General features: G+C 37.1%; 2 protein-coding genes across 3 annotated transcripts; one reads left to right on the top strand and one right to left on the bottom strand.

Annotated features, from left to right (window-relative positions):
* The first annotated feature begins 5,634 nt into the window (after positions 1 to 5,634).
* On the top strand, positions 5,635 to 11,748 carry LOC140989747 (uncharacterized). Of its 2 annotated transcripts, XM_073459129.1 has the most exons (8): positions 5,635 to 6,095; positions 6,518 to 6,613; positions 7,425 to 7,535; positions 7,605 to 7,914; positions 8,346 to 8,436; positions 9,536 to 9,869; positions 10,389 to 10,537; positions 11,068 to 11,748. In XM_073459129.1, exons 1-8 carry the CDS (start codon positions 5,796 to 5,798, stop codon positions 11,573 to 11,575), a joined length of 1,899 nt encoding a protein of 632 aa, XP_073315230.1. In that variant the 5' UTR covers positions 5,635 to 5,795; the 3' UTR covers positions 11,576 to 11,748. The 2 variants fall into 2 exon arrangements, with proteins under 2 accessions (XP_073315230.1, XP_073315229.1); XM_073459128.1 differs by having other exon boundaries at positions 7,425 to 7,914.
* Positions 11,749 to 11,846: 98 nt separating this feature from the next.
* On the bottom strand, positions 11,847 to 15,251 carry LOC140989748 (NADH dehydrogenase [ubiquinone] iron-sulfur protein 6, mitochondrial). The gene is made up of 3 exons (XM_073459130.1): positions 15,031 to 15,251; positions 12,392 to 12,476; positions 11,847 to 12,184 (listed from the first exon to the last, which is right to left on the bottom strand). Exons 1-3 carry the CDS (start codon positions 15,169 to 15,171, stop codon positions 12,075 to 12,077), a joined length of 336 nt encoding a protein of 111 aa, XP_073315231.1. The 5' UTR covers positions 15,172 to 15,251; the 3' UTR covers positions 11,847 to 12,074.
* Positions 15,252 to 15,406: the final 155 nt, after the last annotated feature.

The following is a 15,406-nucleotide window of genomic DNA, read 5'->3' on the forward strand; positions in this document are numbered from 1 at the left end:
AAATATGTTGGAGATATCGTGAGGGTTATGGTCCCAGTGGGAGCCCGACGATCGTATTTCTATTGATACGAATAAGATTAGAGATATCGTGAGGGAGAAGGCCCCAGAGGGAACCCGTTTACGGGAGAACGCCCCAGAGGGAGCCCAACGATCGTATTTCCAATGACACGAATATGTTAATACGTAAGGCCAAGGCCCAGTTGACCGATAAGAGTGTTGCTGGAGTCCCCGCTATCCAGTACTGTGGTTACATGTAGATGGATCCATCGCCCAATACGTTTAAGAATACGAGTCACAATCACGATCGAAATTCAACAAACACGAATATGAATATGAACATGAATATGAATATGTTGATATGAACATGGATATGGATATGAATATGAATATGTTTACGATGAATATGAATATGTTTATGTTGCTACGAAAATGTTTATGAAAAGTTTATGAAAACGTTTATGGTTTAAAGATTATGCATTATCATGAAAATGTTATTTTAAGTAAAAGTATTTTTCACTGTTGCATGTGATTTTATACGTATTACATGTTATCAAGATTACGGTCTGTTGAGTCTGTAGACTCACTAGGTGTGATTGATGCAGGGGTTAGGACGATTATGTTTATGGAGGTCTTGATGGTTGATCTGACTGGATTGAAAGTGCACATAACCCGAGGACCGACGCTAGTTTTCCGCACTAGTTATGATTTATGATTTCAAGTTATGTTAAAAATATTTTACGACTTTTTATTTATGTTTTGAGAGGTTTTTGAGAGATTATAGTAGGGGCTGTATTTCTCAAATATATAGTGGATTGTTTTTTTTAAAAATGGTTACAAAATATTTTATGCATGTGATTATGCATCTCGGTCGATTTAGTGAGGTTTGAAAAAATAATAATAATTTTCTAGCACGATTAAAGAAAATGAATAGCAGACGTTTCACCTGTTGTCATCTACAAATCTACCCTTCTCGATTTCTATGCGAAAGCAATTGTTGAGGATGGGAAAATCATCTATTCTCAGGGAGATGCATCTATCTCCATTGATACTGCACTTTTGGGATCGACGTTCTTTCTCCCATTCTCAGGTACTTCTGAACTTTCGGGTATCTCTAAGGAAGAGATGTCTACTGCTTTCTCTTCTTTATCAGCTTCTGGAGAGGAACTCTCTCCCTCATGCTTCAAGAAGCTTCTGAAGATGGAATATCAAGTGCTTGCCGATATTGTGGCAAAGGCATTATTGGTCAAAGCCGGTACGTTTGATAGGCTGACCAAAGAAAAGGTACAAGTGATGGTTGCTATCACTTCAGATTTTAAGGTTGATTGGAGTCGATTTTTATTTAGAATAATGAAGGAAATGGTTGTGAGGAAGGGTACTGGCTTTTCTGTTCAGATCAGCACAATGCTTAAGGATGCTGGTTTTCCTTTCACTTCTGAACAGGACACTTCTTATGTAACAATGGCCGATGCTGACAATGTACTTGCCTTGAGGCCCAAGCCAACTGTGGCTGAGTTTATTGCCCTGAAGAAGGAGGTTGGAGATGCTCAGACTGAGGTTCAAGGACCTCAAAAGAAGATCAAAAGGAAAAGAGTGGTTATCTCCACTGATTCAGATAAAACAATATCTGAGGAGTCTGCTGCTCCTACCAAAGCATCACTCCCTGCCACCCTTAGCAAGAAGAAGACTTGCACGGTTCTCCGCATCAAGAAATCAGCAGCCATTGTTGATTTAGACACTGTCCCTTTGAGACAAGTGTTTCTAGAAGCCACATCTTCCAAACTAAAATCTATCCCTGTCACTAAACCAGCAACCACTTCTACTGCCACCACTTCAACTACTGCTCCGAATTTCAGACCCTTATCTGGAGTCGTCATTCGGAATCTACTGCAGGGTCTTCTGCATTTAAACCTGTGCTGCCTGTATCTTCTTCAGATAAAGGCAAAGGGAAACTCGTTGCCGAACCACAATTTCACGGCGCCAAGTCATCCGTTTTAACTGGTATTGAGCTTCACATGGAGGAGATTGAGAAATCTGCCAGTGAAAGCATGACTTTCTTTGATGACTGCCATAAGGTTCGAGTTTTCCATCCTCTCACATATTTTAGAACACCAGGTGTATTTGGAAAAATGGTGAAGAATGAGAAGAAGGTTTTTGATTTTGCCAAAACTGACAATGTAATTGAAGCAATGAGAAGACGAAGCTACATTCTTGAGCAGCTGAATGGTCAGAAGCTGGAATCTGTATTAAAGACTCTTAAGTCTAATTTTGATTCATTGATTCCTACTGCTGCTCAAGATCAGAATGTCATCCAAATTTTGACCGATAGATTGAGAATAATGAATGAGCAACTTCTTGCTCAAGAACAGGCATTTGAAGAACCTGTACAATATCAAGTAGGCTTCGTTCCAGACTTTATTCAGACTAAGCCATTTAAGGAAAAGACTGTAGCTCCCTCATAAGCTAAGGTTCTCAGTACTCCTGCATCTCCGAAGCAGCCTACTCAATCTTCATCTCTTCTATCTGTTCGAGAATTGGCTTCAGTGGATGAAGTCATTCAATCTATTGCTCTTACTGTCTCTACTGCACCAGAAGCAGTTCAGGCTGATGATGTGGCCCAACCAGCAGCTCAACCAGTAGACCAACTCATGGCAGAATCAGATGCTGTCTCGTCTCAATCACTATCGAATTTAGAGATTTTCTCTGCTGAACATCAAGCGGAAATGAAAGCTATGTTGAATGTTCAATCTGAATCCATTCTAGCCGCTAAGCAACTGGATGCCATGGAAGCTGCTGAACCAGAAGAAAGTGCTTCTCCTGAACCATCTACTACTGCTGCAGGAACTTTTGCTGATTAGTCCACTGCTGTTACTACTGCTCCAACAGAACTTGTCTCCTCTACTACCTTGATTGTCCCTCCTACTGATTCACCAGCTCGCATTGCTCATATTGCCCATCTTGCTAAAATCACAGAGCGACAACTTGCCAGAAGTCCATCCCCAAACGAAGAGCACTTTAATCTTGAATCTGAGATTGATACATTGGGATGGAATATTGACAGACTTTCAGAGATCGTCAAGAAGTTATCCTATGAACATGGTGGTGAAGTCGATGCCACAAAATTCTTCCGAGAACGCATAACGAAATATGTCATTAACACGGCAGAATCGTTGGCAAAGCTTGAAATTGAATCCAACCTTTTCAAGAAAAATATTTTAACAAGTCACGCCAACATCGTTCTTAGTCAATCTGATGTTATTCGAACTGTGTGAGATCATGACTCGTCTCTTCGCTCAATCTCAACTAAAGTTGAAGCTACTGATTCGAAACTTGAAACCATTGATGCCAAGATTGAGTCCCAATCTCAATCTCTTAAAGCCCTTAATGATCGTGTTTCGAATCAAGCCCAATTTCTGGAGATGATGAATGATAGCATTATCAATCTTACTGGACGAGTGGATGAATTACTCACTCGTATTGATGCCAAAAAGGGGGAAGCAGTAGGTAAGATAGAAGGAAAGACAGAAGAAGGTAGATCTGGAGGACATAATCAAGCAGAATCTTTGTTCAGAAGCCAATATCCTCAGGATGAGGATACACTGTTCAGGGATATCGAAACTGATGACTAAACTTCTTGAATTAATACTCTTTTGAACTCTGTTTTACTGCTTATTTACTTATCGATTATTTGGTTTTAATTTCTATATGCTTTCATATTCATCGATACTAACTTCTAGGTTTTGGCATCACCGCAAAAAGAGAAATTGTTAGACTTAATTTAATTGTGGTGATGAGAGTCAAAACCAGTAGATGACGTTAGTAAAACCAGAAGACAGTACAAAAGCAGAAGTTCTCATATCGCCTTAACAAAGCAGTACTCTTCGAGTACTTATCAGCTTAGATAAACAGAAGCATAACTTAGCTTTTACAAGATCAGAACATATCGTAGATATATTAAATGTTACCGTTATTTTACCTAGTACGAGTATTAAATGCATCATTAATGTTGAACAAAGACATTTAACGCTCCTTACCAGTTTTGGTAGGAAACAAGACTGATTGTTTCATAGATTTCTGCAGGACCCATTTTAGGTACTAAAGCTGAACTTGCTCAGGAGTTTCAAAAGCCCTTTTTTATTATAGACGTTGGACTCAAGTTTTCTATATATATATTAGGTTCAATCTTATATAGAAAACAACGTTATTATCATTATCTACACAACGATTATTCCAACGTGAACTTGAGCTATCTTCAAGTACTTATCTTCGAAGCTCAACATTCAGAAAAGCAGCACATGCTCTATTATCAATATCCGATCTTCTGAGATCATATTGTGCTGCTGTTTCTTAAATCTCTTCAAGCTAAATACTTTACTATATCTTTGAGAAAGAGTATTTTCCAGAACCTTGTTGTATTTGTTTTACTAAGTTGTGTAACTAAGAGTTTCAGTAGGCTAAGGGTAAGCCCTACTGAAGTGGGTGTGTACTGTAATATCCGAAGTCTTTTAGTGATACCTTCTGGAAACATAAGAAGGGGAGACGTAGAAGATGTTATCTTCGAACTTCCAGAAACAACCACTGTTCTACTGCCTACTGTTTTATTGTATTTCACCGTACTCCATCGGATCGTTTCCGCACTTATTTTTGTGATCTGCTGGACTTACATTCGAACAAGATCAGCTTTAATCTCTAACAGGATTCTAGCACCCTTTGCAAAATCACCCAACAAAGGAAAGAGTTTATTCACCCCCCTCCCCCCTCTAAACTCTATATCGATCCCCAACAGGATGGGTAAAACAGTCGCTGATGTCCCCGCTATCGAGTACCGTGGTTATACGTAGATGGATCTATCGATTAGAGCTGATACGAAAGTCACAACTAATTATCGGAATTCAAATAAAGAAAATGAACACGTGTATGTTGACATGATGAGATATATTATGGACACGTTTATGTTTTGACACGTTATGTTTACACTCATGCTTTTAAGATCATGAAAGGTATTTTAATTACAGTACTTTTTACTGTTACATGTGATGTATGTATACTTGCTATCACATTTCGGGTGTGTTAAGCCTTTAGACTCAATAGGTGTGAATGATGCAGGTGAGCATGATGATGTAGACACTGGATGCGCTGAAGACTGAGTAGACTGAGCTGACGCTGTACGTGAAAACCCGAGGACCTTGCATATCTTCCGCATAATATGATAATGAGACATGGTTTAAGCAATATTTTAAAATGATTTTGAATCTTTTTTTACGTTGTTGAGTTGTCAGACTTTTGATATTACGCTCGAGTTTCTCTTTTAAAATAGAAACTAGGAGATTGATTACATTTTAAGATTTCGTGTATCTGCAGTTATTTTTAGTCAGTGATTTGATGAATTTTAAAACGCATTAGTAACTTATTTAAATGTTTATGATTGTGTGTATTTTCGGTTACAACATTCCGTAGAATTTTAGCATGAGACGTTTCAATTACAATTGTGTTAATAAATTAAAATATAAGGATAACTTATTTTTCCAACTTTAATTATCGTAAAACTTGAGAAAAAATGTTGGATGATGATGATGATGATAATAATAATAATAATAATAATAATAATAATAATAATAATAATAAGTAAAAAAAGCCTCAACAAACCCTACATAAACCCTCCTCCGAAGTCTTTTTCCCCTTTCTTCTCCCTCAAGCCACCATTGCTGGCCTTCCAATTCTCGTGTTTTTGAATTGTTAAACCCTACAATCTGTATCACTATCTGTCAATTGGGGTTTACCTGATTTACATTGCGAATATGGCTAAGAGTGGTGCCTCAGGGGCTTTAGCGGCCTTAGCTTATGCAGCTTTTGGTGCACAACATTCTTATGCCGATGGACCCTTCAAATTTTCGCCATTTGATAGCTCTTCTTCAGCTTCTACCAAGGCTCCTGAACCAGATAATTCGCCAACTCAGTCGGCTGCTCCTGCTCCGGCCGATGCTCCGCGGATTCGGAATGATAATCCGAGGACGACCTCAGCGGGGTTCGACCCTGAGGCATTGGAGAGGGGTGCTAAGGCTTTGAGAGAGTTTAATAGCTCTCCCCATGCTAAGAAGGTAAGGATTTTGGGGGACTATTATTGATTATGGTATTGTAATGACCCATTTCGGGACACATGCTGAATTTTTTTTTTCTTTTCGATATGTTTTTACTCATTCTGTAGTAGCTGTGTTGAAACTTACGTTTTTGTTGTTTTTTAATGACCTTCATTTTCATGCGGGAGAAGGTTTGCGAAGAGATTTAAGCTTGAGATGTTTTTTGTTGGGCTTTTTTCCATTCTGCCTATTTTGATGTGCATAGGTACGTTTTGGACAATATGGATGGTTAGACCAATAAAGTTTACGTCTTGGTGTTGGATAATCATATATGAATGAATTTTATGACATTATTTCAAGGAATATATTGTGCTGTCGTATGTATCCAAGTATCTGCACCAGACTGGTTGGAATTTTCTGAAGCTAAAACATTATTGGTGTAGGCTTTTGAAGTGATGAAAAAGCAGGAAGAAACAAGGCAGCAGGAATTGAACGTAAAAGCGACAGAATTTAAGGCATTGCAAGCTCAAGCTGAAACTGTAAGATGGAGTTTCTTCTTAAAAAGTTCAGTATATTGCAGTATAAATACAGCTATTTCTGTCAACATTGTTATAAGTTGTATGTTTTTGGTGAGACTCATCGTGTTACGTCTGTGGATTGATTGGAATAAATTTTTTCCTGTCTATTTTATTCTCACCTTTAATCCAAGAATGTGGTATCTCACTCATTTATTTAGACGTCTTAGATGTTATGCTCTGTAAGTTGTAACATGGGAAAAAGGATCTTTCATTCTCTGGCTGCCTATGCGATTGTTTGCTAGCCCTATGATATTGTTAAATACTAGTACATTACTACATTAGGATAACTGTAATGCATAATTGCTTGATGTGTATGTTGAATTTCTCTCACTTTTCCATACATGTATTAAGATTTCATGGGCGGGCGAGCTGTGGCCAAGCACATCGAAACTCGAGTTGCAGTCCCATAATTTATGGACCAAACAACTGAATTCAATCGTATGCAATATGAGAATCTGAAATGAGACTTTTCTTGATATTGAAACCTTAAATAGTTATGTTTTGAAGTTCCTGTTAACGGTAGTTGTAGTGTGCTTCCTCTGGTATCTTGAAGCATTTGGTTTGTGGTGTTAGTTTCTCATTTTTGTTCAGAAAATCATTTTAATGCTTAAAACAGTTGTTGAGTTGGGACAGAGCATGGTATATTATATCAATAACATGTGCTATTGGAATAAAGATTGAAGATTGTATGGAAACTGACATTTTTATTAGATTCTTAGAAAAAATAATGTAAGTCTATGTTTGAAAATCAACAAGTCGCTTGTTACTATAGGAGAGACAAAAGGTGGTATATGAAGAACAGAAAAAGCTGGCTCAGCAACAAGCACAAATTAAATCCCAGATGGCTCGTTATGAGGATGAATTGGCAAGAAAAAGGATGCAGGTGTGTAATCCTTTGGTGCATATTAATGTAGCAATGATATTTCCAGTGAATAAAGTACCAAGTTTGCAGGCAGAAAATGAACATCAAAGAGCAAGAAATCAAGAGCTTGTAAAAATGCAAGAGGAATCAGCTATGAGGCAAGAAGCGGCTAGACGAGCTACTGAGGAGCAAATTCAAGCACAACGCCGTCAGACTGAAAGAGAGAAAGCTGAAATAGAACGTGAGACTATCAAGGTGAGGGCTTTGGCAGAGGCGGAGGGAAGAGCCCATGAAGCAAAGCTTGCAGAAGATGTTAATAGAAGAATGTTAGTTGATCGTGCAAATGCAGAGCGAGAGAAATGGGTCGCTGCTATTAATACAACTTTTGATCACATTGGAGGTTTTCTTTTTCTAATGATAGTTTAATGTTAAAATTCAACATATTTTGTTGCATTGGTGTATGTAAAAGCTGACTGTGATTTCCAATATGTCATCCTGATACTCTGCTGGTTTTTGTTTTCATGCAGATATGCATTATATGTAATTTTATAAATTGTCTGTGTTGAAAGTGTTCAAATATATCCTTCTGAATTTATTCAATAACCCATATCTTTCTTTCAAATTATAGACTTGGGGCTTAGTTGATAGCTTATTTTAATATACATTTGCTTGCCCATCAATGGTTATAGGCCATGTTCCATTGTTTTGTTTAGCTCTTAACTGAATATTTAAATAGAGGGTGGTGGCTTATTCTCTCAACCATGGCTCTCACACCTTCATTTAAATTCTTGGCTCCACCTAGTCGCCTTCTGACTTGTCCATCTAATGCAGGTGGTTTGAGAGCAATTCTAACCGACCAAAATAAGCTGGTTGTAGCTGTAGGAGGCATAACAGCTCTTGCTGCAGGTGTATACACTACTAGGTACAGTTTCATTTTTGGCAAGTTTATTGCTTTTTTACATGTTAATAATCCATTTTTTAGATCATGCGTGATGGATATTATACTCAATCTGATACCGTAGAATCAGGCATTTTCACAACGATTTAATATATCAGTGTGCTGTCAATCATTGTCAGATCTCAATGACTGTAGAGTTCAGTGTTTACAGTGGCTGGGGCGGGGCAAGTGAAATAGAATATAAACTGAGGCATAAACACGATTTTGAATAATTGGAATGGGTCAGACCACAAGTCCATTAGTCAAACTACAAGTCCATTAGTCAAACTTGAGACTTGAATTTTTTGAGATTTACAATTAGGGAAATGACCGCGGATCTCTCTCTTAAAAATAGAGGCTGTGCTATTTCTGTGCACTCCCCAGAGGGTGTTGAACCATAATGGCTTTCATGTCATATGCAAAATGCGACATGTGGCTAATTGTTTTTTTATTTAAATAGTATATGGGAAGTAGAAACAAATGATAAACATGGAGAGGATTTTACTTATTCTTGTTTAGTCAATACTGCAGAAGTTTTTCGGTAGAAGTCATTTTTATGGTAAAAACTTCAAAAAACTATTTTTCTTTCAGTTGTGGTGATGGAAAACATTCTTGTGTAAGGCAACATTGAAAAGGTGTATTTAAAAGGCTAAAGTGTTAAATATCGAACTGAGTGATGGGAGTATGTTTTCCATGGGTATAGGATGCATCGGTTTTCATCCATTTGCAATTTCATGTGTTATCTTTTTTTTTGGTCTCCTTTCATATCTATAATGTTTTTTCCTCTCACGCTTCAATTGCTTTAGGGGCCAACAAATTTGTTTATTGGGCACACGTGATAATGTCTCAAGTTGTTTATTTGATGGGTTTCCTTTTAGCATTTGACATTTTGATTTTTTATATAGTCGTATCTGAACTATGTGGCTATCGACCTTCATTAATATGAACATTGCATTTTATATCATTGTGTGTTTATGTGTGTGCTGTTAATTGATCCACAAGTCTCTGATTTATCTCTCGTCATACCTAGTTATTTTGTGTACTTCTTTCAGCACTTAAAGCAAATTTACCTTTCCGATTTCAGAGAAGGTGCTAGGGTGATATGGAGTTATGTGGACCGAATATTAGGACAGCCATCTCTCATCAGAGAATCTTCCAGAGGGAAATACCCATGGTCTGGCTTGTTTTCAAGTTCCATGAGAACCCTCTCTCGTAATGCCACCGAAAGTTCTGGCTCCAAAAATGGAAATGGGTTTGGCGACGTTATTTTACACCCTTCTCTTCAGAAAAGGATTGAGCAGTTGGCAAATGCAACTGCGAATACAAAAGCTCATCAGGCTCCATTTAGAAACATGCTTTTTTATGGGCCACCAGGAACAGGGAAAACAATGGCTGCCAGGGAGCTCGCCCGTAAATCTGTATGAATCCTTGCTTCTTGCTCATCATGGAACTATTATTTCTGATTTGGAGTTAATTTTTTTTTTTTATATTCGTTTCTTCAGTAAGTGGCCAGCAAGATGTCCTTACTAATAGTAATCATACCTTTTCTCACAGTGGAATGATCTTGAATGGTTAAGGTGCTAGGATTTGACCGAAGAGCTGGTTAAATAGGTGGTGGCTACTTTAGGTTCAACGGATGGGATGTTAAATTAGATAACTCTGTTCTTCTTCCCCTTCTTGATTGCTTCGCAGTTTTCACTGTCAATTGATGAGAAGCTTCTCCTCCCCAACGATTAGACATTAATATTTTTGGCAACACCTAGGTGTTCCCTTTGTAACTTCTTGAGTTTCAGCTTTTAAAGTAATGACCCTAAAAATCGAAAAGAATCACATCAATATCCAATTGATTGTATGCTTTGAGTGGCTTTATCTTATGCTTACAGGGAATTTAATACATGATTCTCTAATATCATTTTATTACACATTATGCTTATTAGGGCCTTGACTATGCGTTGATGACTGGAGGAGATGTTGCTCCCCTGGGCTCTCAGGCTGTTACAAAGATCCACCAATTGTTTGACTGGTCCAAGAAGTCCAAAAAGGGTTTGTTACTTTTCATTGATGAAGCTGATGCATTTTTGTGCGAGTAAGTTAAATTACCTTGATTACACTTCCGTATCTTTCTAGCACCATGGATTGCTGATGTTGATGTTTTGTAAGTCATTGCTGCGTCCCTAGGTGTTGAAATCAAGTAGTAGGAAATGACTGTTTTTGGTTCATTAGGATATGGTCTTAAATGCAAGTTTTTATTACCTGATGGAGCGCATAGCACTTGAACGCCTCCGAGAATGCTTCTTTTTGGCAGTGTTAATGAAATTGTTTTCTTAAAAAATGGAGTGTACGTACAGGCGGATATTGAGTTTTCTCTAAAATCAAATATGGATTTTCATCTCTGAAAAAACACACTTCCTTCGATCCATCCAAATTATATTGCGTAATAGATGGGGTGGGGAGGGGTGGTTGATGGCTTACTAAAGAGAACATGGCAAAATATGAAATTCACATTCATATTTCTATTGTTTGCTTTCAAAACTTTGTAGCCAGTTTAGTGCGTGCACTGTTGATGGAGATCTTATTTAAATAAAAATGACGTCTAACGGTAATATGTTAATTCAGGCGGAATAAAACATATATGAGTGAAGCTCAAAGAAGTGCCCTCAATGCACTCCTATTTCGAACTGGTGACCAGTCCAAGGATATAGTTCTTGCCCTTGCTACAAACCGACCTGGCGATCTTGATTCAGCTGTAGCGGACCGTATTGATGAAGTCTTAGAATTTCCTTTACCCGGTGAAGATGAGCGATTCAAGCTGATTAAACTCTATCTTGACAAGTACATTGTGCAAGCTGGGGCAAGAAAACCTGGCTTATTCTCACATTTGTTTCAGAAACAGCAGCAGAAAATAGAGGTAAAGGGTGTGAATGACGATATTTTAAAGGAAGCAGCTGCAAAGACTCATGGATTTTCAGGTAGAGAGATAGCTAAGCTTATGGCCAGTGTTCAAGCGGCAGTGTATGGTAGTGATGACTGTGTATTGGATCCTAACCTGTTTCGCGAAGTTGTAGATTATAAAGTTGCAGAGCATCAACAGAGAAGGAAACTTGCCGCGAGTGAAAATGTTTGAGCGAATAATAAGTTTACTGATTGTTCTTTTTGGGAGAAGTTCAAATGTGCTTTTGTAGGAATTTTACATTTATGGCCCAGATTTTTTCTTTCTGGGGATGCGTATTTATTTTCCCTCTTGAAAGTGGGAGGACAATTTTGATCGATTGTGCTAGACCAAATAATTTCATATTATCTCTCTCTGTATTTTGTAACCCACCCTAAATTCTAAGTTGATAAATTGTAGCGACAGATACTCGTGGTTAACTTAACCCCATATACTTTTGAGGAACTAGTCCCAGAAAGTATGATTCATTGCAAAATAACATGATTGTATGGTTAAACAAAAAAAGGCTGCGACATCGTTACATGTGATTGAATATTAGACATGATTCTTATTGTTAACCTTGAAATGAACATGGCAGCAAACAACACGCCGTAATACCATATCTTATCTGAATTGAATCTTGAGACCAACAGTATGATCAGTCCTAAAAACATGACAGGATATGAGCTATCATCTAGTGATGATGGTCTTGCTGATAGCGCAGTCCACAATATTTGCACATGGTAGGCTCGTCCTTGTCAAGGCAGATGAACTCAATTGGATGCCCAAGAGCTGGATTATCGTCTACAACCAAAGGGGACGATGATATAAACAAAGTGAAAACAGAAGCCACGATAACATTAAAGGTAAATGTCATTTTAACAGAGAAATTACTGTCCTGGTGTTTATTGTAGTTGGTAGCAGAAGTGGATAATTACAAAGTTCTGCCATGGGGAAAAATGGTTTCAACTCAATGGGAACTTTGGGGGCCAAGATCTTGTTCAAACTAACCTCCTTCACATGCAACGATTCGGCCTTCTACTTTGATAGGTGGAACTTCGTTGATCAACTCCATCGGGGACTTCTTACTTGTGTCCTATATCAGTGGAATGGAACAGTAATCAGGATAAGAACATACATGTGTCTCACTATGAGAAAGATACGACTGTTGAGCCTAGCCACAACAAAGTAAAACAAATAATGGTTGGTTTGGCAGATGGAAAAGTACCTACATCGAGTCTAAACAGTACGCAAGTCGAAGTAGCTGTTGAGACTTGGAAGATTATTTTAAACTTTAAAGATAATTTCATTTTGTGTTACTATAATTTGACACTAAACAATTTTCATCCCAATAATTTGAAGTGAAACAAATACCGCTCTCTTAGGTTTCACCACTGACCAATAGGGCACCTCGAGGAATGAATATCAAACATGTATAATCCTTGATGTTTGTCACCCATCAGAAACCATCGGTAGGAGTAATTGAAGGAATAATTAGGTCCATTTGAGTACCAAAATCAGCTATAGTATAACATTTAAGCTTTGGCCCTTGGTCGCAAATCTCAATTATATACTACTTCAAAAAATGAGAAGATTACAACTTTCAAAGTAAAAAAAAATCAATTATCAAATTAATGTACATTTTCAAAATGATCTCAAATTCATATTAGCAGAATATCTTCTCATGCTTTATGAAGCTAAGAATGCATAGTCAAACACCATTCCTTATCTTGAAAACAAAATATCAGGCATTGGACACCCAAAAGAAAATGAAGGGATGAAAAAGAATGCATTACAAATGAGAGATTATAAAGAATAAAATTTATTAAATCACCAATTAAAAAACAAGTACGAAAAAACATTATGATTACTTTAGTATCACTAGAATCCTTTTGACGATATAATTAAAAGAGTCAGCTACAATCTAAATTATATGCTAACTTGAGATACTAATCCCTTGTTTGCCTACTCTTCGGCTCAAGGCTATTATTTGTTATCCCATCCACTCTTGCTCCTCCAACACTGTATTAATGGTCTTGCATCGCCATTATTTACAACAATCACAAGTTGCTCCCTATCCTCATCTTGCACTCTTTGAGTTCTGTACATCCACCTGACGCATCACCACTACAAGTCATCTCCACCATTTTCACATTCCACCTATCATTGGAATTTGAAGCCACCATTCTCCTACCTCTTTTAAAGCACCAAAATCATTTCTTCTTCCAAGTTGTCATATTTATTTATTGTGTTGCTCTTCAATAATCATGAAACTAACTGATCGAAATTCTTCAAATTCAATTAAGCGCGCAATTTGGTAACATATACACAACAATCCGTGAAAGACAAAGGAAACTTTATGGAAAGTATCGATATCAACAAAAACTGATTAAAAAGTACAAAAAACATATCATAACATAAAGATACATGGAAATCAACAAATTATTTTTTTAATGATAGTTGTTGCTCACTAATTCTGTAATCGATTTGAGCCCTAAATAGAAATTCTCAAAGTCAGGGCTTATCCTCTTTCAACTTAATTTGGGATTTTAGGGGTGAGCATGTATATATTAGCCTTATAATTCATTTTGCATGTGAACATTTGGTATGTTAGTTTTAAGAGTTGGCTAGCAGAAATGACTAAATATGTTACGATTTGTATCTTGAGGGACCAAATTTTTCCTACTGTCAAACCAAATAATTTGACATGGAAAAATTTTATACTCCCAAGGGATGAATACGACTTAAGAGTATTGTACAAAATTGAAAGTATGGTTACTCTGCGAGTCTTGTTCTCCAAAATCATACCAGACAAGATTGAACATGAAATCATTTCTCTTATATGTACCTTAATAATTAGCTAGCAAACTGCAATCTCATCTATTATAACTGCACTTCAAGGTGCTCTGGACTATACGTCTTAACAGATGCATGTAAACACTGATTACACTTGTTACTCACAGATGGTATTTAACTTAATGGCTTGCCCCAGGATAATACTAAATAGTCTGCTCCAGTTCACGAAATAAACTTTCTTCATATGTTGTCGTCTCTGATATTCATGAAAAGGAACTAATATAAAAGTCAATACCCAGTGCTAAAGGATTCTTCGTCTTCCTCGGATGCAAGTTGAACTAGATCTATTATTCTTCTGATTTGCCTGTCACAACTACTGAATCCCAAGACCAGAATAAAATAACATGGAGATATTCGGTAAGGGTGCCAAGAGAAAATTGAAGTAACAAATAATAATCTCAACAAATTTGATCACTTGTAAACTGTAAAGGTACTGATTGTAAATTATAGTGTACTTATTTTCACTAGACTTATGGAAGTTTAAGCTTTGGACCTCTCCCCAACTTCATAATCGTAGCTCCTCCATTGAATCATGGGAGGATAGCAAAGTTAACCACCAAATATTTTATGACATGTGATACAAATAGATGAATCGATTAAGAGAAGCAGATAACATCATCTTTACTGCTTGTCCAATAATTCACATACTCGATCCCCCCAAAAAAAAACCGGGGGATTCGAATACAGATAAAAATAATAATAAAAAGTATATCGACATATATGTAGATAGTCTCATCTGCGAATTCTACGATAAATAATTTGATTTTTTGTAATCGAAAAAAATAATCAGATACCTGCATCCATTTTGCGGTGTGAGAGGTGATAACCTCCCTGTCAACGATGCCACTGAGACTCCGAGAATTGGAGGACCCGGTTAGGTTTTTCAAGAGCTGCGTCGCCGCCGTAAACCCATTTTTTCTCCCGAAGGCCGCCATTGATCCAAATTCCAGCTCTTAATTTCTTCGCGAAAGAGAGATCACAGGCAGATTGTTTATGAATGATATGCTGAATTGGAATTCATTTTAATTTTTTGGAAATAATAATAAAATATAACATTTTGCACTTCTGGACCAACAAATTTGAGTAATTATATCTCGACCCCAGAAATGCTCATTAATCATTATGTACATTTAGTATAAAATCAATTTAAAACCACAACTAAATTCTTAT

The sequence above is a fragment of the Primulina huaijiensis genome, chromosome 12 (assembly GCF_012295235.1).
Source record: "Primulina huaijiensis isolate GDHJ02 chromosome 12, ASM1229523v2, whole genome shotgun sequence".
Lineage (NCBI taxonomy): Eukaryota > Viridiplantae > Streptophyta > Magnoliopsida > Lamiales > Gesneriaceae > Primulina > Primulina huaijiensis.

What these genes read in the sequence shown, in the direction of transcription:
- LOC140989747 (XM_073459128.1), top strand. Translation starts at nt 5,796, where the DNA reads ATGGCTAAGAGTGGTGCCTCAGGGGCTTTAGCGGCCTTAGCTTATGCA. An exon ending in GCTCTCCCCATGCTAAGAAG is followed by an intron (nt 6,096 to 6,517) that starts GTAAGGATTTTG and finishes TTATTGGTGTAG; the next exon opens with GCTTTTGAAGTGATGAAAAA. An exon ending in GGGAGCTCGCCCGTAAATCT is followed by an intron (nt 9,870 to 10,388) that starts GTATGAATCCTT and finishes TATGCTTATTAG; the next exon opens with GGCCTTGACTATGCGTTGAT.
- LOC140989748 (XM_073459130.1), bottom strand. Translation starts at nt 15,171, where the DNA reads ATGGCGGCCTTCGGGAGAAAAAATGGGTTTACGGCGGCGACGCAGCTC. An exon ending in ACACCGCAAAATGGATGCAG is followed by an intron (nt 12,477 to 15,030) that starts GTATCTGATTAT and finishes CCACTGATATAG; the next exon opens with GACACAAGTAAGAAGTCCCC. An exon ending in AATCGTTGCATGTGAAGGAG is followed by an intron (nt 12,185 to 12,391) that starts GTTAGTTTGAAC and finishes CTTTGGTTGTAG; the next exon opens with ACGATAATCCAGCTCTTGGG.